Below are 25,676 nucleotides of genomic sequence, written 5' to 3' on the forward strand. Positions count from 1 at the left end.
GCAAACCGGTCAAACGGTGACGTGCTATAATAGCAAGGCCTGCTTTATCCATTATACAGGTATGTGTGCTTGTGTGTGTGGGTGTGTGTGTGCGACTGTGCGTGCATGCGTACATTTGCGCGTGTTCATTAGCTTTTGTTTTGTTTAATTTTGACTTTGTTTCAGTTGGTTTGCTGTATTTCTTTATTGGTTTTAGTGTTTTTGGTCAGAGGCAAAAAAAAAGGTCAGCAAAACAAACAAAGATACAATGTACTGTGCTGGGACTCTGGTGTGTAACACACATGGTCCTGGGCCTGGTGAGAGCAGGAGTGGACCTGGTGAGACGTAGGACAGGAGTCCACCCACAGAGCCTAGTCCTTCCACTCACCTCCCAGCCCTGGCAGAGTAGTTCTGGAGTAGTTCCAACTGATTGTGTGGCCCTGGTCTTTCCCTAATGGGACTGATCGAGGGTAGCTACAGACATAAGTCGGGGGCTTGATCACTCCCGGCTGGGTCACCTGAGTGAGGGGTATGATGTTCGAGAGACCCGAAACCCCGATGACCTTGGGATACATCACTGAGGATACGTCCCAGGTGATGACCTCGGGATACATCACTGAGGATACGTCCCAGGTGATGAACTCAGGATACATCACTGAGGATACGTCCCAGGTGATGAACTCAAGATACATCACTGAGGATACGTCCCAGGTGATGAACTCAGGATACATCACTGAGGATACGTCCCAGGTGATGAACTCAGGATACATCACTGAGGATACGTCCCAGGTGATGACCTCAGGATACATCACTGAGGATACGTTCCAGGTGATGAACTCAGGATACATCACTGAGGATACGTCCCAGGTGATGAACTCAGGATACATCACTGAGGATACGTCCCAGGTGATGAACTCAGGATACATCACTGAGGATACGTCCCAGGTGATGAACTCGGGATACATCACTGAGGATACGTCCCAGGTGATGACCTCGGGATACATCACTGAGGATACGTCCCAGGTGATGAACTCGGGATACATCACTGAGGATACGTCCCAGGTGATGACCTCGGGATACATCACTGAGGATACGTCCCAGGTGATGACCTCGGGATACATCACTGAGGATACGTCCCAGGTGATGACCTCAGGATACATCACTGAGGACATGTCCCAGGTGATGAACTCAGGATACATCACTGAGGATACGTCCCAGGTGATGACCTCGGGATACATCACTGAGGATACGTCCCAGGTGATGACCTTGGGATACATCACTGAGGACACGTCCCAGGTGATGACCTCAGGATACATCACTGAGGATACGTCCCAGGTGATGACCTCGGGATACATCACTGAGGATACGTCCCAGGTGATGAACTCGGGATACATCACTGAGGATACGTCCCAGGTGATGACCTCGGGATACATCACTGAGGATACGTCCCAGGTGATGAACTCGGGATACATCACTGAGGATACGTCCCAGGTGATGACCTCAGGATACATCACTGAGGATACGACCCAGGTGATGACCTCAGGATACATCACTGAGGATACGTCCCAGGTGATGACCTCGGGATACATCACTGAGGATACGTCCCAGGTGATGACCTCGGGATACATCACTGAGGATACGTCCCAGGTGATGACCTCAGGATACATCACTGAGGATACGTCCCAGGTGGTGACCTCAGGATACATCACTGAGGATACGTCCCAGGTGGTGACCTCAGGATACATCACTGAGGATACGTCCCAGGTGATGACCTCAGGATACATCACTGAGGATACGTCCCAGGTGTATCCATGCAATGTTTTTTTGTTATAGTTATTCTATTTATACCTGGTCTTTGCCACGGACACATGACATGATGACCCCTGCAAATGTAGTAATACAAACGTATGTGTGTGTGTGTGTGTGTGTGTGTGTGTGGGCACGTGCATGCAGCAGGTTCAGGGGAAATAACAGGAAGCTGTGTGATGAAGATTGAAGATTGTAACGATGCAGCTTATGAATGCTGTTATACGGATCACTGCAATACCCCCTAGGGATTCCAGGGAGAGTATACAAGGGAACAAGTGAACAACCCTTCAACCAACTGTGTCCCAAAGGAGACTTGTTCAATAAAAACTGGAAGTGTATATATTTTTGTTTGTTTATCATTTCCATGCATGGATGGAAGGTGTCATATTCATAATTATCATACATGTTCCTAATATAACTTATGTCACTGACACCACGACAACCACTTCAACACTATAGCTTCTGTATTCTGTGGCGAACATTCGGCGAAAATAGCCGAGATTGTAAATCGGCTATTATAGAACATATTCACATGGTGGCATTTTGCTACCCTGCCATTAACTTAACCCATTCTGACCTGAGATCAGATTCATACGAGGTTTCCGCCGGACACACACTGGTCTGATGAACCCATTCTGACCTGAGATCAGATTCTAAAAATGTCAGTCGTTCTTCGATTATTCAAAAATAGCAGACCTACAAGCTTGTAGCGCGCCACTCGGTGGCGCGATATGAGCTTGTAGATCTAGACTAGAAAATGATCAACAGAATAGCCAGGGTGCTAGTTGGGAACGTCTGCTTCGGTCCACCTATTCCTAGGATATGTGAGAATGGTCCAACCCATTCTGACCTGAGATCAGATTCTAAAAATGTCTTCTACGTCAGTCGCTCTTCGATTTTTCAAAGATAGCAGACCTACAAGCTCGTAGCGCGCCACTCGGTGGCGCGCTACGAGCTTGTAGATCTGAGCATCATGAAGGTAGCCTGGCTAATAAACCAGACTCAAATCACACTGTGGTATTTGAGTCTGGAGATGCTGTGTATGGATCTTGTTTCCCGGGGGGAAAACATTTTCTCTTCTGAATTGGTCAGAGCTACTGTCAGTCAAAGGTCTCAAGCATTGGACGTCACTGTACCAAAGCCCGCCCATATTGCATACCGTGTCCTGATTGGCCGCACACCAGTTCTCTGGTGTAGGAAATGGGCGTACAATTGAGCCTCTCCAGACCGTAATCCACCGGCAGGCAATTTTGTTTTTGCCAACGGCTGATTGGGTCTGGCTTATTAGCCAGGCTATCATGAAGGTACTGAACTCACTATAGTATAGAGGCTCTAAGTGGTTAAACCTATAGTATAGTTATAATAGGTCCTCACTAATAATCATGAAAAAAATGGCGCAATTATTTCCTACTCGGTCTGTGTCTCATAGGAGGGCTGTGGGCAGTTCAGAAACCCGTCCTCCAGTGACATCATCGATGGGGAATACAAGCTAATAGAAACTGCAGTCTTTCTAGTCCTGAAAAGTTGCAATGCGAAAATGGAAGCCATCGTTCTCACGATAATGGAAATTTTTTGTAAAAAAAAAATCTTGTTTAAAAAAAAAGTCTGCGTAATGATGATGTCACTGGAAGACGGTTTCTAAACTGCCCACAGCCCTCCTATGAGACACAGACTGAGTAGAAAATTTCGTGCCATTTTATCATGATTATTAGTGAGGACCTATTATATGAAGATAAGTTGAGAAGTGGTGAAGTGGTCCTTTAAACAACTAGTCGACTAGTAAAAATCACTAGAAGTGAAAGCCTTAATGTCCACGGCACCAAACGTTTTCAGATGGGGGGTCCGTGGCCAAATGATTCATCCTCCACACCAAAGTCAGTTTGAGAACCATTGCTTTCACCCATTAAGACCTGGAACGCATCAATGTCACTTTTAGCTTTTAACCACTTTAACCATTTTATACTTTAGTTTAGCTGATATACAAGCTCATAGCACTACGTGCTTGCAGATATATCTTTTTTAAATCGTGAAGACATGTGCAAATCTTTGAATATATATATTCTCTCACAACAAACGTTTTTAACTCATATCTTTGCTTCTAGGGGGGGGGGGGGGGTGCCTGGAACAACATATTTTGAGAAGCAAGGTCTGAGCACCAATATAGAAACATAGGGCTTTTCAGAAAACTGCCAGGATGTAGGAGACATTTTTGGTAGAATGAGGACTCAGCTGGTTCTCATGAGGGTTAATGAGTACAGTGCACGCATTGAGACCACAGCTGTTCACCTCACACAACAAGTGTCTCTCTGTGTGTTTTCTCAGCACGTCTCAGAGCATTGTTTATAGACGAGGCTGGCCGTTATCTTCTCCTCCCAAACACCTGCTGCTTTTCAACCATATCCTAACGCCGTACACACAGCGTATAGTTATCACCTTGACCTTGGGCTGCACACACACACACACAGTAGCCCCACAGCCAGCAGGACTGGGGATTAAATGCTGGGAACGGCGTGAACGGAAAGATAAAGAGATAAGTATCAGATCAGCTAACAAAGGGAAGCTATAGAAGTACAGAAGTATCCGAGATGTTACGATCGTAAAGAACTGCGTTCCCAACTTCCCATAGACTGCGGTTCCGAGTGGAATTTTCATTTCAGGTATTTTTTTGTATAGGTTTCTTTTTTCATCGCACCTGAACAGTTGTGAGTTCTGGAAAGTCCTTGTGCGTTGTGTGTGTTAACCCATTTTGGGGCGGGAACCCCTTTTGGTGTTTTAAACATTATGTTATAATTTAGCTATTGAAAAATAGCAGATCTACAAGCTCATAGCGCGCCCGCTTGTCGGTCTGCTATTTTTGAAAATTCGTAAAAATGTGTGGAGAGTGCAAACTGACTGTGGAAAGTGTATAATTAGCCTTGGATCAAGACCACCATCGATGTAGTCCCACTAACACTTTCATATCTAAGAAACATGCAAATGTCACAATCGATAAAATACATCTATGACACTCTTGATTCAACAGTGTTTAACCCATTCTGACCGGGCACCCATTTTGGTGTCAGCATCATGTTATGCTTTAGCTATTTAAAAATAGCAGATCTACAAGCTCATATCGCGCCACCGAGTGGCGCGATATGAGCTTGTAGGTCTGCTATATTTTTTTTTATCGAAGAACGACTGACATTTTTTTAATCTGATCTCAGGTCAGAATGGGTTCATCAGACCAGTGTGTGTCCAGTGGAAAACCTCGTATGAATCTGATCTCAGGTCAGAATGGGTTAATGCAACCATTTGCCTGTGTCAATTGTATGCCCATTTATGGAGAGGTCTGTGACATGTCTGTCACGTATGCATGTGTCCCTTTTAATGCCCTTGTATGGAGTTGTGTGTGACGTGTCTGTCACGTATGCATGTGTCCCTTTTAATGCCCTTGTATGGAGTTGTGTGTGACGTGTCTGTCACGTATGCATGTGTCCCTTTTAATGCCCTTGTATGGAGTTGTGTGTGACGTGTCTGTCACGTATGCATGTGTCCCTTTTAATGCCCTTGTATGGAGTTGTGTGTGACGTGTCTGTCACGTATGCATGTGTCCCTTTTAATGCCCATGTATGGAGTTGTGTGTGACATGTCTGTCACGTATGCATGTGTCCCTTTTAATGCCCATGTATGGAGTTGTGTGTGACATGTCTGTCACGTATGCATGTGTCCCTTTTAATGCCCATGTATGGAGTTGTGTGTCAGCCATGCCCAAATCCAGGCTTATTAGACTCGCGCTCTAACCTGAGCTAACTGGCCGACTGGTAGGAATGGAATGGCAGCCGTTCAGTTATATAAAGTTATACAAATGTTTATAACTCAAATATTTGCTTCCGGCAAGGTCCCTCTGGAACAACGTATTTTCAGATGGATGTTGCTGGCCAAATAAATTACATATAATGTTGGGGGGGGGGGGGGGGTCCTTGAGATGAATTACTACTAACACCGAAATATGGGTTTTTCAGAAAACTGTTAAGACATTTTTTTTAACCCATTTTGGGTGGGAAGTGGGAACCCCTTTTGGTGTTAGCATTATGTCGTGCTTTAGCTATTGAAAAATAGCAGATCTGCAAGCTCATAGCGCGCCACTCGGTGGCGCGCTATGAGCTTGTAGATCTGCTAGTTTTGAAAAATCGAAGAACGACTGACATAGAAACATAGCTTTTTCAGAAAACTGTCATTTTCAAACAGACATTTTTAGAATCTGATCTCAGGTCAGAATGGGACATTTTTGTTAGAATCTGATCTCAGGTCAGAATGGGACTTTTTTTTTTTAAATCTGATCTCAGGTCTAAAATGGGATAAAGCGGCCCCCTCTCTTCTCCCCCCTCTCACCTTGTCGCTGGCGGTGCCGGTGGCGTGCGTGGCGTGCTGCTTGAACAGCAGCAGCAGCAGCGCCCAGAGGAAGCGCGCGGGGCCCAGCGTGGCGGTCAGCTCCGCCATGATGGGCAGGCGGCGGTGCTCGGGCACGTGGGGCAGCGCGTCCGCGAACACGTGCATCACCCTCGTGGCCACCGCCTCCATGCTGCTGCTGCTCGAAGAAGAAGACTCGCCCTCGTGGGCCTGGGTGGGGGATGGGGGAGAGCAAACGGACCAAAATGAGAAAGCAACACTCATCTCTTAAAAAATAAAAATTATTACACACACACACACACACCATGAATTATTTTTTTCTTTTGCAGCTTGGCATGGCGCGATTTATTTCAAGCATGGCGCAGCGCCATGCCAATAACATTGTGCAGGAAACCCTGAGTAAGTAAAGCAGAAGAGGGGGGGTCTCACCTTGAGGAGGGCCGGTATGACGGTATGATAGTAGTAAGTAAAGCAGAAGAGTGGGGGGGTCTCACCTTGAGGAGGGCCGGTATGACGGTATGATAGTAGTAAGTAAAGCAGAAGAGTGGGGGGGTCTCACCTTGAGGAGGGCCGGTATGACGGTCTGCACCGTCCTGTTGATCACCTGGAAGCTGTAGGTGTCGTCCAGACGCATGATGCCCGCGCCCATGAACGTGAAGATGGGCATGATGTTGTGAAGGACCTTCTCCTGGGAGACACGAGGACAGAGAGGTTCAGAGTTAATGCAACATGGGCGTGAAGATGGGCATGATGTTGTGAAGGACCTTCTCCTGGGAGACACGAGGACAGAGAGGTTCAGAGTTAATGCAACATGGGCGTGAAGATGGGCATGATGTTGTGAAGGACCTTCTCCTGGGAGACACGAGGACAGAGAGGTTCAGAGTTAATGCAACATGGGCGTGAAGATGGGCATGATGTTGTGAAGGACCTTCTCCTGGGAGACACGAGGACAGAGAGGTTCAGAGTTAATGCAACATGGACGTGAAGATGGGCATGATGTTGTGAAGGACCTTCTCCTGGGAGACACGAGGACAGAGAGGTTCAGAGTTAAAGGAACATTCAGTGATTTGGGTGTACTCACGGGGAACATGCGCGCTCCGGCTCCCAGCAGCAGCAGGGCGTGGTGGTGGGTCTGGGGCATGGCCGACACGCGCACACACTGGACCACCAGCTCCACGTCGAACTGCTCCTCGGGAAGCACGTCTGGTGGAAGGGAGTAAGGAAGTACATTTTATTTATATAGCACCACTCACAGAGAGGTCTCACACAGTGCATGACATACAGTGGGAAAGAGCAAAACAGGGGATGAAACAGAAAGAATACTGTACAATTAGAACAATAATACAGACATAAAAAAATAAAATCATGAACCATCGGGTGCAGTACTTAGTTTAGACAGTTTTTGGTTTAGACTAGTCATTGGTTAGACCAGTCATTAGTCCTACAACTACAACCTATCTCAAACAATCAGTCATTGGTTAGACACAGGTTAAGGTTTGGTTTAGGTGTGCTGCCCCGTGGGAGGTTAGGGTGAGGGTTTGAGATAGGTTGTAGTTGTAGGACTAATGACTGGTCTAAACCCTACACACCCTCCACCAACCTAGTCCCCATATACATGGGGGACATGGGGAGAGCAACGGACTTGAACTCATGCTTCCTTCATGCCCGAGTGTCCAAGTTGCTCCTTTACACCTGGCAGGGGGGAGTTTCCCTGGTTGGACGTAGCGCGTGGAAGGAACACGTTATTCCAACCAGTTCCTTTCCCCCTCCATCAGGCGCCCCAGCTGGCCAGGGGGAGGCAGTTTAGAGACCAGGATTACACGGGGAGAACATGCAAAACTGTTCAAATAGAAAGGTTTTATTTAAGCATTATTTTAAACTTTAGCTGTTGCTCAGAGTTAAATTAACATTGATTGTGTACAATATACACTGGGGTCCCAGAGATAGAAATGCCATTCAATGTGGGACTGTAGCCTAAATTCAGGTCAAACCTGGGGGGTCCTTGAGATGAAAATGGTTGAGAATCACTGCTAGAGCCGTAAACAAATCTTCCCTTATAGGGGTCCTTGTGCATATCATTTCTAATGGGGGTCCACGGGCTAATGAGTGTCAATTTGGGGGTCCTTGACATGAAACAGTTGGAAAAATATGACGAAAAATGCTCGTCGACTACCTTTTCCCACTGAGGAAAACTAAATGGAAACTACAGTAAATCAAAACTAAGCAGCACGACACACTGTGAGCTTGTAGATCGGCTATTTTCAGCAAGTGTAAAAATCCACCATTACGACGGCATCAAGGCACCGCCAAAATACATTTTGGTCGACCCAATCAACTGTAGATTTAGTCGACTAAAATCTAAATGATATAAAGTCGACTTAAAACTAGACTTGACACTAAGGTGACTAAAATGTGACTTTAAAACTAAATGAAAACTATTCAAGAGACTATGACTAAAACTAAAATCAAAAAAATTGCTGCTATAAAAGCATCAGTGGTACCTGCAGCTATGGCGCCTCCGTCGGGGGACACTTTGTGGCAGATGCTGAGCAGACACTGGAGCAGCAGCTGTCTGCTGTACTCGGTGTTGCTGTGCTGCTCCGACACGCAGGGCTCCAGACTCCTGGAAAACACACACACCACGTCAACGGTCAGTTCAACATCATCAACCATCCACGAGAAGTCATTTCTGAAAAAGCCATGTTTCCATGTCAGTCGTTCTTCGATTTTCTCAAAAATAGCACACCTACAAGCTCGTAGCGCGCCACCGAGTGGCGCACTACGAGCTTGTAGGTCTGCTATTTTTCAATAGCTAAAGTATAACATAATGCTCTGACGAGCAGGGCTCCAGACTCCTGGAAAACACACACACCACGTCAACGGTCAGTTCAACATTATCAACCATCCACGAGAAGTCATTTCTGAAAAAAGCCATGTTTCCATGTCAGTCGTTCTTCGATTTTTAAAAAATAGCACACCTACAAGCTCGTAGCGCGCCACTCGGTGGCGCGCTACGAGCTTGTAGGTCTGCTATTTTTCAATAGCTAAAGCATGACATGATGCTAACACCACAGAGCCAACGTAAAATGTATGCTTATCATCAACAGCAGATAAACATCGGCTATACTGCCATCCGTTAATGTCAGCGTTGTTTGCCAATATTTGCCAATTGAATGATAACGGTCGGCGAATATCGCCCAATAGCGATATTGAATGATAGCGGTCGGCAAATATCGCCCGATACCGATATGTGGCCCGATACATCGGTGCATCCCTACTTAAAAGGGCGGCTGTGAATCAGGAGGTAGAGCAGGTCGTCCAATGATCCCTGGGTCGGCGGTTCGAATCCCGGCTCCTCCTGTCCACATGTCGAAGAGACACTGAACCCTACATTGCCTCCAATGAGTCGGTCGGTGTGAGCTCGCCACCGTCGGTGTGTGAATGTGGGATAGTGAGGACGCTGGCGCCGACTGTTCGCCGCTTCACCTCCCAATGCATGAATGAATGAACCATTGTGAAGTGCTTTGAGCACTTGGAAAAGCGCTATAAAAAATAATATAAAATAAAAATAATGATGGTGTATGTTGGTTTGTTGAATGGGAACAGAGCCAACAGTCCTGTACCTGGACAGCAGCGATAACAGAGCTAACAGACCTACCTGGACAGCAGCGATAACAGAGCTAACAGACCTACCTGGACAGCAGCGATAACAGAGCTAACAGACCTACCTGGACAGCAGCGATAACAGAGCTAACAGACCTACCTGGACAGCAGCGATAACAGAGCTAACAGACCTACCTGGACAGCAGCGATAACAGAGCTAACAGACCTACCTGGACAGCAGCGTAAACAGAGCGGGCACCAACAGCTGGGCTCTCTTCAGCTTCTTCTTGTGCTGCAGCAGCTCCAGGATGAGTGTCACCCTCTGCCAGGACACGGCGCCCTCCTCTGGCGGGGAGTCACCGCTGTCCGCGGCTTTCCTACATGAGAGAGACAGGACGTCTGAGATCTATACACGACCATAAGACCATGTAAAGGCTAGATGGCTCAAGGCGTGTGTGTGTGTGTGCAGGTTGAGAAGCCCTGACCTACCTCTGCAGCATTTGGCTCCTGCGTGTCTGGAGGACGGTCACCGTCACTTTGGGTTTCTCCGGAGGAGTGAGCTCGTTGGCCACCAGCTGCCCGTCCACCGCAATCTACGGCCCAACAGAGGGAACAAGAGACATTCAATCTACGGCCCACTAAGAGGGAACAAGAGACATTCAATCTACGGCCCACAGGGGGAACAAGAGACATTCAATCTACGGCCCACAGGGGGAACAAGAGACATTCAATCTACGGCCCACAGGGGGAACAAGAGACATTCAATCTACGGCCCACAGGGGGAACAAGAGACATTCAATCTACGGCCCACAGGGGGAACAAGAGACATTCAATCTACGGCCCAACAGAGGGAACAAGAGACATTCAATCTACGGCCCACAGGGGGAACAAGAGACATTCAATCTACGGCCCACAGGGGGAACAAGAGACATTCAATCTACGGCCCACAGGGGGAACAAGAGACATTCAATCTACGGCCCACAGGGGGAACAAGAGACATTCAATCTACGGCCCAACAGAGGGAACAAGAGACATTCAACCTACGGCCCACAGGGGGAACAAGAGACATTCAATCTACGGCCCACAGGGGGAACAAGAGACATTCAATCAAACACTGCTTGGACCGCCAAAAGGTTCACAATGAGTCGCGCCGCGACACGTTTGCGACTCGAGCTTGCAGACCGAGAATAGGGAAGCTATATGGTTCATGTGGTTAATTAAGAATCGAAACCCAGGACCTTCTAGCTGTGAGGCGACAGCACTGTGCCACCGTGTCCCCAGTTCAAAGGGCTTTATTGGCCAGAGAAAACATTTACGTTTGCCAAAGCAAAAAGTGTCCACACACACACACACACACACACGTACCCCTTTGAAGACGCTGCCGATGGCGTTGGAGACGGCGGGGGCCCGGCTCTCAGTCAGCAGGTCAAACATCAGTCCCAGGAGCCTCTGCTGCACCTTCTCGTCCCCCAGCGCCGAGAAGAACGGCTTGGTGATCTGAGGGGAAACACCCCAAAGGTCATCATGACAGAATGAGATAATAAGGTCGAAAATGGAAACACACGCACTCTGATGCTGGTGCTGAAACAAAGAAACATACAGAAAAAGATGGTAGGATGTCCATACACCGTTCTTAATGCGTTCGTTACCTGTTCCAGCGCCTGTATCTGACAGCTGGGGACGTCGGCGTAGGGCGTCGGCGCCGCCGTCCTCAGCGCTCGGAAGAAGAGCTCCAGACACGCCGGGTCCCGGGCCAGCAGGGGCGCCGAGGCCTCGCTGAACTTCCCCAGGACCAGGCACATGAGCTGGGCCTTGTCCCGCAGCAGCGCCGGCCTCTCCGGGCTGCTCTGCTCCAGGAGACGCTCCAGCACGGGCAGCATGGCCGACAGGACGGACTGGTGGGGGGAGGTGTGAGGGTTATGGAGGGAGAGGGTTAACACATTCTGACCTGAGATCAGATTCTAAAAAAAAATTCTTCTATACATCCTGACAGTTTTCTGAAAAATCCATGTTTCTATGTCGGTGGTTCTTCGATTTTTCAAAAAATAGCAGAGTGGCGCGCTACGAGCTTGTAGATCTGCTGTTTTTCAATAGCTAAAGCATGACATGATGCTAACACCAAAAGGGGTTCCCGGCCCAAAATGGGTTACTTAAAACTTTTATCATTCAGTAGATTTTCTGTGGCCGGTGTTATCTGGCTCGAACAAGTGCTCTCATTTGCCTGCGGACTACGAGACTATAACAATTTGCCAGCGGATGTCACTATTGAGGGATTTTGCCCGTTTTCATTGCAGCTCAAAAAGGCTTCAGAACACACAGAGAAAACCCTTAGATCACAGAAAACCCACTGCATGTTCAAAGTTCAGGTTGTGTGGATGGTAATTGAGGTCATACAACCTAAAATAAAAATAAAAAATAAATTAAACTTAATGTCATGAAACCACTCAATTCCTATTGGTGAAATGTAATTTCAACCCAGAGGGAAAGGAGACAAACGGTCATTGTAGGCACATGGGTTTCATCATGCTGCCATGAGGACAGGAGATAAGCACAACATGCCAGATCACTGTGGGCCCGTTAGCGTCATCTCTGACCACTGACACGGTCAGAGATCACTTTCAGACTGGGCCACCATGCAGTCAAATCAGGGACGCACCGATAGGGACATTCATGGCCCGATACTGATAATATACATATTTAACCCATTCTGACCTGAGATCAGATTCATACGAGGTTTCCACTGGACACACACTGGTCTGATTAACCCATTCTGACCTGAGATCAGATTCTAAAAATTCTTAGATTTTTCAAAAATAGCAGACCTACAAGCTCGTAGCGCGCCACTCGGTGGCGCGCTACGAGCTTGTATATCTACTATTTTTCAATAGCTAAAGCATAACATGATGCCAACACCAAAATGGGTTCCCGTTCAGAATGGGTTAACATTATGTTACCGAGTCCAGTGGTTTGATAAACAAGGGGGCCATGGTCATTTTTCAGCTTTTGTTCATTGAAATTGGAAATAAAATGAAGAAGATATGACCATCTGAAACTTGTTGAACCGGAAACCCCCGAAGTAGAGAATTTGCCCTGCAAAGTTTCCAAAGCTTTTACAGCACCTCTGGGCCCGGGAATGGGAAGTTTCATTAGAGCCGACTTGTGGTTGAAAGTACTGGGAGGGGTCACATATTTATATGTAGCCCCCTACAGAAAATAACAAATTATTTCTTCTGCCCAAAACATTGCGGGACTGCAACAGAAACCTTAACCCATTCTGTGCGGGAACCCCTTTTGGTGTTTTAAGCGTTACGTTAAACTTTAGCTATTGAAAAATAGTTAAAATGTGCCTCAAATCTTTCAGAATATTGTCATGATTTAGAAAAACATTTTTATTTTATTTCGACGACAGGCCCTGAATGGGTTAAACTCGGCGCTGGCCAGGCCAGACAGACACCACGTGGGCCCGGGGTGGGGGTCCAGGTACTGACCTCTCCGTGGACCAGGTCCAGGGTCCTGAGCAGGGTGCTGGCGCTGTAGGAGGGACAGTCGTGGGCCTGGACGCTCTGGATCAGCTGATCCAAGGACGCCGCCAGCCTCTTCTGCTGTGGTTTAGCGGACACACACTCCTCGTGCACCGCGCCCAGCATCTGGCCAAACGGGGGGAAAACAAACGTCATAACGGAAACTTTCATATATACAACAGCATGGACACGATATCCATGTTCTAGTGCAGGGGGTTCTCAAAATGTGACCAGATTTGACTGAGAGACTGCCATCGCGCAAATTCCAGCTTTTCACCAACTCATTAAATCATTTTTTTCAAAATGAGTCAATAGCACAGGCAGACTCGTCACATACTAGAGCATGTCTGAAATAAGTGTCAGAGTTGAAATCGAAATAAATGTTTAAACATGTAGCTATAGGTGTAATGTTAGAGACCGACAGAAGTGAACCTTTCAAGCCTGTTTTCTCAACTCGCCGTTTCTCTGCAAGACATTACTCTATAAGCCATATCTCCAAAACTGGTGGGTCAAACTGAACAACCAATATGTCAATTTGAAGCTATGATTCCCTGCTAAAAAAAAATCCAATGGCAGTCCCTCAGTCAAATTTAGTCACAAATGCTTTGGCCATGTCTCGCGACACCCCCGCCCCCGAAGTCAGATAGAAGTCCATTTCGGTTGTAAACAAGCAAGCTGCCGTGACAGTTTTTTTTTAAACGGAAAGGGAAAGTGATTGGTTCAGACTCAGCGCTAGCTAGCGGCCATATTTACGATATGAAAACCATGCACCCGTCACTTAAACAATGTACACACTCAGGGCTCGACGCTTAGAATTTTTCCAAGTAGCACGTGTGCGCCTAAGTTGAAAAATCTAGTAGCACACAAATTATTTTAGGAGCACGATGAAAAATGATGTATTTTTAAGGGGCGCTAGCCCCTCCTATATACAGCCTTTGTCCCCACACATCTCAGAATGAGCCATTGACAATCAACAGAGAAATTACGTCAAAATTCTGCTAAATATGACATAAATTAAACGCCATTGACATTTAAGGGAAAATGTATGTCATATGTAAACGAGCAAATCAGCTAACCAATCACAGGCAACAGGCATTCTGATTGGCCAGTATGAGATGATATCTGATGATGTATGATGACAAGAGCGCCCCTCACTTAACATGGGTGTGATTTTTCTTTAATGAAGTGATAAGGTAGGGGTGGAAAATAATATGTCAAAATATTATATCACTATCTTTTCAGCAATTATCACAAAATAGTGATATTCATCATGATATCATTGTTATGTTTGTTTTCATATAATCTATATAATCAATTTGTTTTATGCTAATACTTTGTAGATAGATCGATAGTAGCTCTGTTCCATACCTCTAATACGTGCAACACATTAGAGCTTTGGACCAGAGCTAGATAGAATATGTTGCTCATGGATGGATAGACAGGCTATCCATTTTTATCCTGCTGTTCTGTCATGTTAGTGTGACATTCAGACAGTGCAGCGGCTGCTCGATGGTGAATTAGTATTGTAACATTCTCCTTGGCTTTGACTGACTGACTGATATTAATACGGTAATCCAGCCAGTTCGGTCATTCGCATTATCATTTATGCTGGGCACACGCTTTTGTAAGCAAACGCTAAGCAAGGGTTGTTTTTGATGAACATCAATCCGTCCACTCCATGTGTGTGTGTGTGTGTGCGCGCGTGCGTGCACGGCTGTATGCTGTTTCACCCGCGTTTGGTTAAAAGTAAGTTACGTTTGAACTTTGAACATTACAAACAAACTTTGCAAATAACGTTTCGGGGTCCAAGCAATTCCCTCTGAATCTGTGCTATCATGCTAATGCTATCCTGCTGAGTTCGCTCCGTCTTCGCTGCTGACAGTCAGCAAGCAGTGACAGGAGCAGCAACACAGTGAGGGGAGGGGCGGTGGGAGCAAAGGGGACAGATCTTCAAATGAACACCGCATTGAGCCTCGACACGTTGTTAGCTTGTAGCTCTGCTCTTTTTGGCGAACGACACCGCCGTTCAGAAATATAAATGTAGGTATAGAACCGCGACTATAGAATGTGCACTTGCTGTAGACAGATACTTGTCTTTATCACGATTGAATGGTCAAATCCTGCAGTCGCACGTGTGCTACAAATCGAGCCCTGTACACACTATGGAAATACTTAAAAAACATAATTAACTGCAGCATTAGGTGAGTAAATTCATTGTATCTGTGTTGGAAAGATACCGTGGTTTAGCTGCTAACAAACATCCTCCTGCCGCTCAACAGCTACAAATACACTGGGCATCTGCCCGTGTGAACACGGTGTGTGTGTGTGTGTGTGTGTGTGTGTGTGTGTGTGTGCTGCCCGCACAGAATACAAAACTCTGATGCTGGCATTCAAGGCAACCAAAGGTATGGCTCCCCCATATCTTGCAAGTATGATTGAACCCTACAAACCCTCCCGCGCACTCAGATCAGCCAACGCAGGGAAGCTGGAAGTACCCTCACTAAAAACGCCGGGACAACGCTCCACACGTCCCAAACTCTTCTCCCTTCTGGCTCCAAAACTGTGGAATGCACTTCCCATTGCAGTCAGAACTGCAGCATCACTCCCAATCTTCCGCCGTAGTCTGAAAACCCACCTTTTTAGACTCCATCATGGCCCATAGCACTTACCCTACCCCCTTAGATAGCACTTCTGTAGACTTAGATAGCATCTGATATAGACTTATAGCATGTTATGTAGACGGCACTATAATTGCATTGTATATAGTCATAGCACGCCATAGTACATAATTATGTATAGCATAGTAGTATATATATAGTTTATATGTATAGTCTCATAATATAGATATTCCACTGTTACTTTCTTAGCTTACGCATGTTTTATGATAAATGCTTTTGTGATGTATTCCCATGCTTTTGTTCGCTCTGGATTAAGAGCGTCTGCTAAATGCCTAAATTGTAAATTGTAAATTGTAAATTGTGTGTGTGTGTGTGTGTGTGTGCGTGTGCGTGACAGTCAAGTCTCACCTGGCTGAGGTGGGAGGGGTCAGCTACGATCTCCTCTGTGTTCTTCAAAAGCCGCTCTATGATTGGCTGGAAGGGAGAGGCGGCCGCTCGCGATAGGCTCTGGAGACAGCCCACGGCTGCTTCGCGGACCTCTCGCGTCGGAGAACACAGACAGCCCAGTAAGGAATGGACCACTGCAGGGGGGGGGGGGGGGGAGAACACAGACAACCCAGTAAGGAATGGACCACTGCAGGGGGGGGGGGAGAACACAGACAACCCAGTAAGGAATGGACCACTGCAGGGGGGGGGGGAGAACACAGACAACCCAGTAAGGAATGGACCACTGCAGGGGGGGGGGGGGGAGAACACAGACAACCCAGTAAGGAATGGACCACTGCAGGGGGGGGAGAGAGAACACAGACAACCCAGTAAGGAATGGACCACTGCAGGGGGGGGGGGAGAACACAGACAACCCAGTAAGGAATGGACCACTGCAGGGGGGGGGGGGGGAACACAGACAACCCAGTAAGGAATGGACCACTGCAGGGGGGGGAGAGAGAACACAGACAACCCAGTAAGGAATGGACCACTGCAGGGGGGGGGGGAGAACACAGACAACCCAGTAAGGAATGGACCACTGCAGGGGGGGGGGGGGGGGGAACACAGACAACCCAGTAAGGAATGGACCACTGCAGGGGGGGGGGGGGGGGGGAGAACACAGACAACCCAGTAAGGAATGGACCACTGCAGGGGGGGGGGGGGAGAACACAGACAACCCAGTAAGGAATGGACCACTGCAGGGGGGGGGGGGGGGGGAGAACACAGACAACCCAGTAAGGAATGGACCACTGCAGGGGGGGGGGGGGGGGGGGGGAGAACACAGACAACCCAGTAAGGAATGGACCACTGCAGGGGGGGGGGGAGAACACAGACAACCCAGTAAGGAATGGACCACTGCAGGGGGGGGGGGGGGAGAACACAGACAACCCAGTAAGGAATGGACCACTGCAGGGGGGGGGGGGGGGAGAACACAGACAACCCAGTAAGGAATGGACCACTGCAGGGGGGGGGGGGGGGAGAACACAGACAACCCAGTAAGGAATGGACCACTGCAGGGGGGGGGGGGGGGGGGGGAGAACACAGACAACCCAGTAAGGAATGGACCACTGCAGGGGGGGGGGGGAGAACACAGACAACCCAGTAAGGAATGGACCACTGCAGGGGGGGGGGGGGGGGGGAGAACACAGACAACCCAGTAAGGAATGGACCACTGCAGGGGGGGGGGGGGGGGAGAACACAGACAACCCAGTAAGGAATGGACCACTGCAGGGGGGGGGGGGGGGAGAAAGACATACAGACGAGCTCCTTTCAGTGGTCGCATACTTTACCCATGGATTAAAGCTAAATGAAATCTCACCACTGGAAGTTGTTGCTAGGCCAAGTCCTAATTAGGGCATTCACTTTTTTACTAGTTGCCTAGTTTACTTAGCCTGGTTAATAAACCAGACTAATATCGCACGGACCGCGGGATATTAGTCTGGGGAGGCTCAGCTTGGATTTCATTTCCAGGGAAACATTTTCTCTTTGACGCAATTGGTCAGAGCTACTGTCAGTCAAAGGTCTCAAGCATTGAAAGTCACTGTACCAAAGCCCGCCCATATTGCATACCGTGTACCGATTGGCCGCCCACATTCTCTGGTGTAGGAAATGGGCGTACAATTGAGCCTCTCCAGACCGAAATCCGCCGGCAGGCAATTTATTTTTGCCAACGGCTGATTCGGTCTGGTTTATTAACCAGGCTATAGTTTACTAGTTGTTTAACTACTATTATATAACGTCAAAGGGAAGTTCCATGAGATATGGGACTACATCTATTTATATATCAAAGGATTTTTGTAGTAACATTTTGTATTTGTACATTACATACATGATATAACCACGAGTGTCAACAACAGAGTGTGGAGGGGTGTTGTCCAGGGTTTTTTTTTTTTTGACTGCTAGTTGTGTTTTGTTTTTTCTTGTCTTTTCCTTTTGTGTAAGTCATGTGAATGTTGTATGCTTTATTGAAAATCATTACAAAACTTTGATGACAAAAAAAAAAAAATCTAAAATCAAAATAAAACTGTGTACAACTAGTCTATAATCTACCTGATCTTGAGGCCTAGAAAAAAAATATTATAATCTTATCAACTAGTACCAACAAGGTCGACTAGTGGATTATATACAAATATACAAACATGTGGGCGACATTTTCACGATTTTTTCCAAAAACAGCAGACCTACAAGCTCGTAGCGCGGCACTCGGTGCCGCGCTATGAGCTTGTAGATCTGCTGTTTTTCAAAAGCTAAAGTAGAACAGGGGGTTCCCGTCCAGGGGGAGTTAATAGAATGTCAAATGTAGGCACATGGGTTTCATCGTGCTGCCATGAGGACAGGAGATGAGCACAACATGCCAGATCACTGTGGGCCCGTTAACATCATCTCTGACCACTGACACGGTCCAGAGATCACTTTCAGACTGGGCCACCACCTGCTTTACAAAAAGATCATAAAGAGAACGCATTGATGTAGACAAATAACAACTAAAATACATCCACAAAGCTATTGAAAGGAATACGATTACCCACCCACCACACACTGTTAGATAATTCAGCTGGGTCCAAAACTATATATTTTGTTAACTGCCACCCCCTATAGAGCGGCGCAGTCCCTCCCCCTTTCAGAACAACGAACGGCCCAGGAAATGAAATGCAATGCATTCTGACCATAGGATTTTCTTAAAGTATTTATTTAAAGACGGTTACGCCGCGGACAAAGCCAACTCGGATCGTGACAAATCATGACAATGAACACAATATTATGTTGGGCCGATGAAATCATTAGAAAGAAGAAAATAAAGGCAGGAGACAACACTATTTGTTTAGTTTTTCTTCTTATAAATTATTTGATCGGCCCAAAACATTGTGTTCATTGTCATGATTTGTCACGATCCGAGTTGGCTTTGTCCGCGGCGTAACCGTCTTTAAACTAATACTTAAAGAAAACCCTATGGGAGAAATGCATTGCATTTCATTTCCTGGGCCGTTCGTTGTTCTGAAAGGGGGAGGGACTGCGTCGCTCTATAGCAGCTTTTCAGTGCCTTCTGCCAGCTCTATTCATATTTTTAATTTATAATTTTAATGCCAATAGAATAATCTGCGATATACACACTATATCTCATACGAGCTTGTAGGTCTGCTATTTTTGAAAAATCAAAGACACTTTTAGAATCTGATCTCAGGTCAGAATGGAAAACTGTCAGGATGTAGGAGACATTCTTAGGGCCGATTCATACTCCTATTTTACCGCTGTTTCGGCGTTGTAGTGCCGAAATGATTTCGGCTCGTCAGCAAATTTCAGTAGCACCGAAGAGCCGACATTAGGACGGTACCCGCCCCCCCTGAACCTCAAATGACGTCACATTGTAGGCTCTACAGCGCCGAACCGACTTTTATTCGGCTCTAAAATAGGAGTACGAATCGGCCCTTAGAATCTGATCTCAGGTCAGAATGGGTTTATTGTTTACCTGGCGAGTTGACCGAGGCCAGCTCCTCCAGCGTGTGGGCAGGCTGGGCGGCCAGCAGGGCTCTGCCCACGCACAGGGCCTGATCTCAGGTCAGAATGGGTTTATCTTTTACCTGGCGAGTTGACCGAGGCCAGCTCCTCCAGCGTGTGGGCAGGCTGGGCGGCCAGCAGGGCTCTGCCCACGCACAGGGCCTGATCTCAGGTCAGAATGGGTTTATCTTTTACCTGGCGAGTTGACCGAGGCCAGCTCCTCCAGCGTGTGGGCAGGCTGGGCGGCCAGCAGGGCTCTGCCCACGCACAGGGCCTGATCTCAGGTCAGAATGGGTTTATCTTTTACCTGGCGAGTTGACCGAGGCCAGCTCCTCCAGCGTGTGGGCAGGCTGGGCGGCCAGCAGGGCTCTGCCCACGCACAGGGCCTGCGTCTGGAGGACGGCGCTGACGCGCAGCTCCAGCTGGTCGCCCTGGTTGGCCCCGTAGCCCCACAGCACGCACAGGAACTTGAACACGGAGGCGGGCTCCTTCAGGTGCACCTATGGGGGGGAGAATATTATACACCATAGAGTATTAAAAGGATAGAGACTGAACTGGCGCGAAGCTCCGCCCCCTCCGCTATTCATGTCAGTGGAAGTTGCTCAGTGGCGTTTTGAAGCCGCCGGAGGGACCGTCTATTTCCGCCTTTTTGGGCGCATTTCCGCATGCGCTCAATGTTAAAGCCCAGCTGCACCCTGGGTAAACATAGTACCTTTAATTATTCCTTACCTGGAAGAAGGACTTCATGAGGTGTCTGAAGCTGGGGGCGGTGCGGCCGCCTGAGGACCCCCCCCTGAGCAGGAGCTCAAACAGATGACAGAGGAGACGCAGGTAGCAGCAGGCGTTGGAGTCCATCTTCTCCGGGTTCCACCACACCTCAGCTGACAGAGCGCACACGCACACACACACACACACACACACACACACACACACACACACACACACACACACACCGAGTTAGTTGACTACCTATTTTCACTGACAAAAACGAAATAAGAACTAAGCTACGATGACTAAAACTAACACTAAATATACTGACAATATTGTCAACAAATAAAATCTAGACTAAAATGTTAGGCAGGCACTATAGTGGACAAGAGATCCAATAGAACTAAAAGGACAAGTCAATTCATGCTGGGTTGAATGCGGAAAATAGAAGATCTACAAGATCACAACGCATCTCATCGCGTGACACGTTGTGAGCTTGCAGATCTTCCATTTTCAGCATGCAACCAAAACTACAATCAGCCATCGAGGCCCGCCGAAATACATTTCAGTCGACGATATCTATTTATTTATAGACATCAAAATATCATAAGGTTTTAGTGGACAAAAAGCTAGACCAACGCCAAAACATTTCAGATGCCTAGTAAAACATGGCCAAAACTAAATTAACCCATTCTGACCTGAGATCAGATTCATACGAGGTTTCCACTGGACACACACTGGTCTGATGAACCCATTCTGACCTGAGATCAGATTCTAAAAATGTCAGTCGTTCTTCGATTTTTCTAAAATAGCAGACCTACAAGCTCGTATCGCGCCACTCGGTGGCGCGATACGAGCTTGTAGATCAAAGTTGTAGATCAAAGTTGCCCACCTTTAGTTATTCAAAAATAGCAGATCTACAAGCTCTACGAGCTTGTAGGTCTGCTATTTTTGAAAAATCGAAGAAACGACTGACATAGAAACATAGCTTTTTCAGAAAACTGTCAGGATGTAGAAGACATTTTTAGAATCTGATCTCAGGTCAGAATGGGTCAAGTTTCATTCCACAGACTAAAATCTAAACTCGACACCACAGGTCGTCGTCTCACCTGTGAAGGACTTGTCGTGGCAGCTGAGCGACGAGATGAATTCACGGAGCAGGGCCAGGAGGACGGCGCCGTACTTCTCGTCGACCTCGGCGACCTTGACCTTCTTGTTGGCGGTCATGGCGTGCTGGAGGTACGCGGCCAGGGCTTCAGAGAACGAGGCGGGAGGAACCTCGTCCTCGGAGGAGGAGGACGCCTGAAACACAGAACAACACGGTGAGCGTTCTTCAGCCCGTTTAGGTTCTTCAAAAGGTTCTTCTAAAGCAGAGGTTACCAAGCACCGGTACTAGGGATGGGTCCGATCAATCGATTATCGTTAATAGGACCCGAAATCGATTATGAAAATGAATAATCGATAATCGAAAATCTTTTTTTTTTTTTTTTTTTTTAATCTGTTGGAAAGGCAATATTGGCTCAACAGTGGTCCTCATTTAAAAGATGGAGTTAGTAACCAAATGGACCCTTATTATTTAATTATTATTATTAATTAATTATAGTATTATTAATTATTAATTATTGTTAATCATCTACATCAGAGGTTCCCAAACTTTTTTGACTTAGGTACCCCTTGGGGGGGAGATTTTTTTTATTTGTAGCGTTCATAAAATAAAATAAAATCTTAAAAAAAGAAAATCTTTTATTTTATTTTATTTTCCCAACGAATAATCGATTATACAAATCGATTTTCATTTTGGACACATTTACACATCCCTACCCGGTACGCGGACCGGTGCCGGTTCCGCGGGACACGTGCCACTGGTACGCGAGAGGGGAATTCCATGTTTTCCCGTCGTATAAAAATCCATTTGAAAACACTGTAGAGCGCGACGCTCAATCACCCATTGGAATGCAAATGCTTGCATTTCAGGCTTTCTTTATATCCCACTCGTCTCTTTGAAAACGCTTCCGTTTGTGCGGGGGGGGGGGGGGGGGACGGACGGACAACGGGGATGAGGACACACCAAACGGCGGTGAAACGTTGACTCGTCTGTTGACTCTGTTCACCGACTGTGATTTTATTTAGAAACGGCTTGGAGTCAGTGTTACTTCCATGCTGCGTAGACTGTCCAGTCCTTGGTATCTTTAGCGCTCATACTCCTACCTGTGCGTGGTCCTGCAGAGCGCTGAGCTCCAGCAGAGGGCGCTGCAGCGTGGAGTAGAGGCGCTGGGCGGTGAGGAGGTGCAGGGTGTCGCTCAGCGCCGCTCCCCCCAGCCCCTGCAGCAAGGCCTGGGTCAGCACCAGGAAGGCTGCCCTGCCCCGGGGGTCGGTCCGGCACCGCTGTGCCTCCACCACCTGGGCCAGGCTGTCCAGCTGGCATGAGAAGAGACAAAACCACACATTCTGACCCCAGACCAGATTCTAAACGCACAGAAGAATGGTGGTTCTTTAACGCATTCTGACCCCAGACCAGATTCTAAACGCACAGAAGAATGGTGGTTCTTTAACGCATTTTGACCTGAGATCAGATTCTAACGCACAGAAGAATGGTGGTGCTTTAACGCATTCTGACCCCAGACCAGATTCTAAAGGCACAGAAGAATGGTGGTTCTTTAACGCATTCTGACCCCAGACCAGATTCTAAACGCACAGAAGAATGGTGGTTCTTTAACGCATTCTGACCCCAGACCAGATTCTAAAGGCACAGAAGAACGGTGGTTCTTTAACGCATTCTGACCCCAGACCAGATTCTAAAGGCACAGAAGAATGGTGGTTCTTTAACGCATTTTGACCTGAGATCAGATTCTAACGCACAGAAGAATGGTAGTTCTTTAACGCATTTTGACCTGAGATCAGATTCTAAAAAATGTCTTCTAAATCCAGACAGTTTAAAAACAAAATAGCAGACCTACAAGCTCGTAGCGCGCCACTCGGTGGCGCGCTATGAGCTTGTAGATCTGATATTTTTCAATAGCTAAAGCATGACATTATGCTAACACAAAAAGGGGTTCCCGCCTCAAAAATGGGTTAAACCCATTTAGACCTGAGGCCGATTCTAAAAAAATAAAAATAAAAATAATAAAAAGGCTTCTAAACAGTTTTCCGAAATACCTATGTTTCTGTCAGTGGCGCTCAATCGTTTTCCAAAAAATATTATGAAAATGTGGCGCGAATCTTTGAATATATATTCTTTCAGAGTGAACGTTTTTTAACTCTTAAATCTTTGCTTCTAGGGGAGGGGGTCCCTGGAACAACACATTTTCAGATGGGGGACGGCGGCCAAATACACATCATTTCTGGGGGTCCTTGACATAGAAACGTGGGGTTTTTACAGAAAACGGTCAGGATTCAGAAGACATTAGTGGAATCTTCCTCAGGTCTAAATGGGTTAACCTTTAGATGACAGTAGGCTAAAGTGGCCCAGGGTTAGGTATAGGTCACTGTCGTTTAGTTACTCTAGAAAAGAGAAACAAAAAAAGAAGTGACTCACGGCGTCTCGTTTGGAGATGTGGTCCATGCCCGCCAGCTTCTCTGTGAGAGTGGAGACCAGCCGCTGATTGGCTGAGCCCAGGAAGTCACGCTCGGAGATTCTCTTCAGCACCTCCGTCAACTCTGGAGAGAGACAGAGACAGAGAGAGAGAGAGAGACAGAGACAGAGAGACAGAGAGAGAGAGAGAGAGAGAGAGACAGAGACAGAGACAGAGACAGAGACAGAGACAGAGACAGAGACAGAGACAGAGAGAGAGAGAGAGAGAGAGAGAGAGAGAGAGACAGAGACAGAGACAGAGACAGAGACAGAGACAGAGACAGAGACAGAGACAGAGACAGAGACAGAGACAGAGACAGAGAGACAGAGACAGAGACAGAGACAGAGACAGAGACAGAGACAGAGAGAGAGAGAGAGACAGAGACAGAGACAGAGACAGAGACAGAGACAGAGAGACAGAGAGACAGAGAGAGACAGAGACAGAGAGAGAGACAGAGACAGATACAGAGAGAGAGACAGAGAGAGAGAGAGAGAGAGAGAGACAGAGACAGAGACAGAGACACAGAGAGACATAGACAGAGACAGAGACAGAGACAGAGAGAGAGAGAGAGAGAGACAGAGAGACAGAGAGAGAGACAGAGAGAGAGACAGAGAGAGAGACAGAGAGAGAGACAGAGACAGAGAGAGAGACAGAGACAGAGACAGAGACAGAGACAGAGACAGAGACAGAGAGACGCGAGGTGAGGAAAACGATACTGGCAGAACTTTTCCCACAGTGAATTAACAACACATTCTTAATAATGAAACTGTCAGGATGTACCGGGTAATAGACATTTTTTTCAGAATCTGATCTCAGGTCAGAAGAATGGGTTTCAAATGACTCGAACCTTGGGCCCAGCCCAGTGTGAGCGGGTGCTGGGTCATGACGGCCGAACGGGCCACGCACAGCGCCAGCTGCAGCTCGGGGGCCTCCGGCCGGCTGCCGGTGATCACCAGCAGGGGGAGGAGCTTCCAGCCCAGAGCCAGCCGCGCGTCCACAGAGCCCAGGCCCAGTCTGGGGTCACACAGCACCCGCACTGTCTCCTGCAGAACTGGCAACCTGGGGGGGGGGGGGGGGGGGGGGGGGGGGGGACAACAACATTTATGAAAATATGTCAATGAGCGCCATACTAGCCGTGAAAATTGCATTTTAGTTCCATGCATGCAGTATAATAATAACCCATTCTGAACGGGCACCCATTTTGGTGTCAGCATCATGTTATGCTTTAGCTATTTAAAAATAGCAGATCTACAAGCTCATACGAGCTTGTAGGTCTGCTATTTTTTGAAAAATCGAAGAACGACTGACATTTTTTAGAATCTGATCTCAGGTCAGAATGGGTTCATCAGACCAGTGTGTGTCCAGTGGAAACCTCGTATGAATCTGATCTCAGGTCAGAATGGGTTCATCAGACCAGTGTGTGTCCAGTGGAAACCTCGTATGAATCTGATCTCAGGTCAGAATGGGATAACTAACGTTTAATTGCTATGTCGACC

The 25,676-nt window shown here is 47.3% G+C and overlaps 1 protein-coding gene across 1 annotated transcript in view; it reads right to left on the bottom strand.

The window, feature by feature from the left end:
- Window positions 1–25,676, bottom strand: part of heatr1 (HEAT repeat containing 1) — a 65,011-nt gene that overhangs the window by 24,447 nt on the left and 14,888 nt on the right. Inside the window, exons 15-30 of the mRNA XM_083787013.1 lie at window positions 25,028–25,239; window positions 24,144–24,265; window positions 22,817–23,026; window positions 21,718–21,910; window positions 20,630–20,781; window positions 20,208–20,400; window positions 16,328–16,500; window positions 13,269–13,427; window positions 11,430–11,675; window positions 11,146–11,277; window positions 10,270–10,373; window positions 10,011–10,157; window positions 8,679–8,800; window positions 7,259–7,380; window positions 6,737–6,865; window positions 6,160–6,387 (exon numbers count right to left, since the gene is read on the bottom strand). Coding sequence (XP_083643139.1) covers window positions 6,160–6,387; window positions 6,737–6,865; window positions 7,259–7,380; window positions 8,679–8,800; window positions 10,011–10,157; window positions 10,270–10,373; window positions 11,146–11,277; window positions 11,430–11,675; window positions 13,269–13,427; window positions 16,328–16,500; window positions 20,208–20,400; window positions 20,630–20,781; window positions 21,718–21,910; window positions 22,817–23,026; window positions 24,144–24,265; window positions 25,028–25,239 — 2,644 coding nt within the window. The remainder of the gene's footprint in view (window positions 1–6,159; window positions 6,388–6,736; window positions 6,866–7,258; window positions 7,381–8,678; window positions 8,801–10,010; window positions 10,158–10,269; window positions 10,374–11,145; window positions 11,278–11,429; window positions 11,676–13,268; window positions 13,428–16,327; window positions 16,501–20,207; window positions 20,401–20,629; window positions 20,782–21,717; window positions 21,911–22,816; window positions 23,027–24,143; window positions 24,266–25,027; window positions 25,240–25,676) is intronic.

Source organism: Protomyctophum parallelum, assembly GCF_964188405.1.
Source record: "Protomyctophum parallelum genome assembly, chromosome: 17".
Lineage (NCBI taxonomy): Eukaryota > Metazoa > Chordata > Actinopteri > Myctophiformes > Myctophidae > Protomyctophum > Protomyctophum parallelum.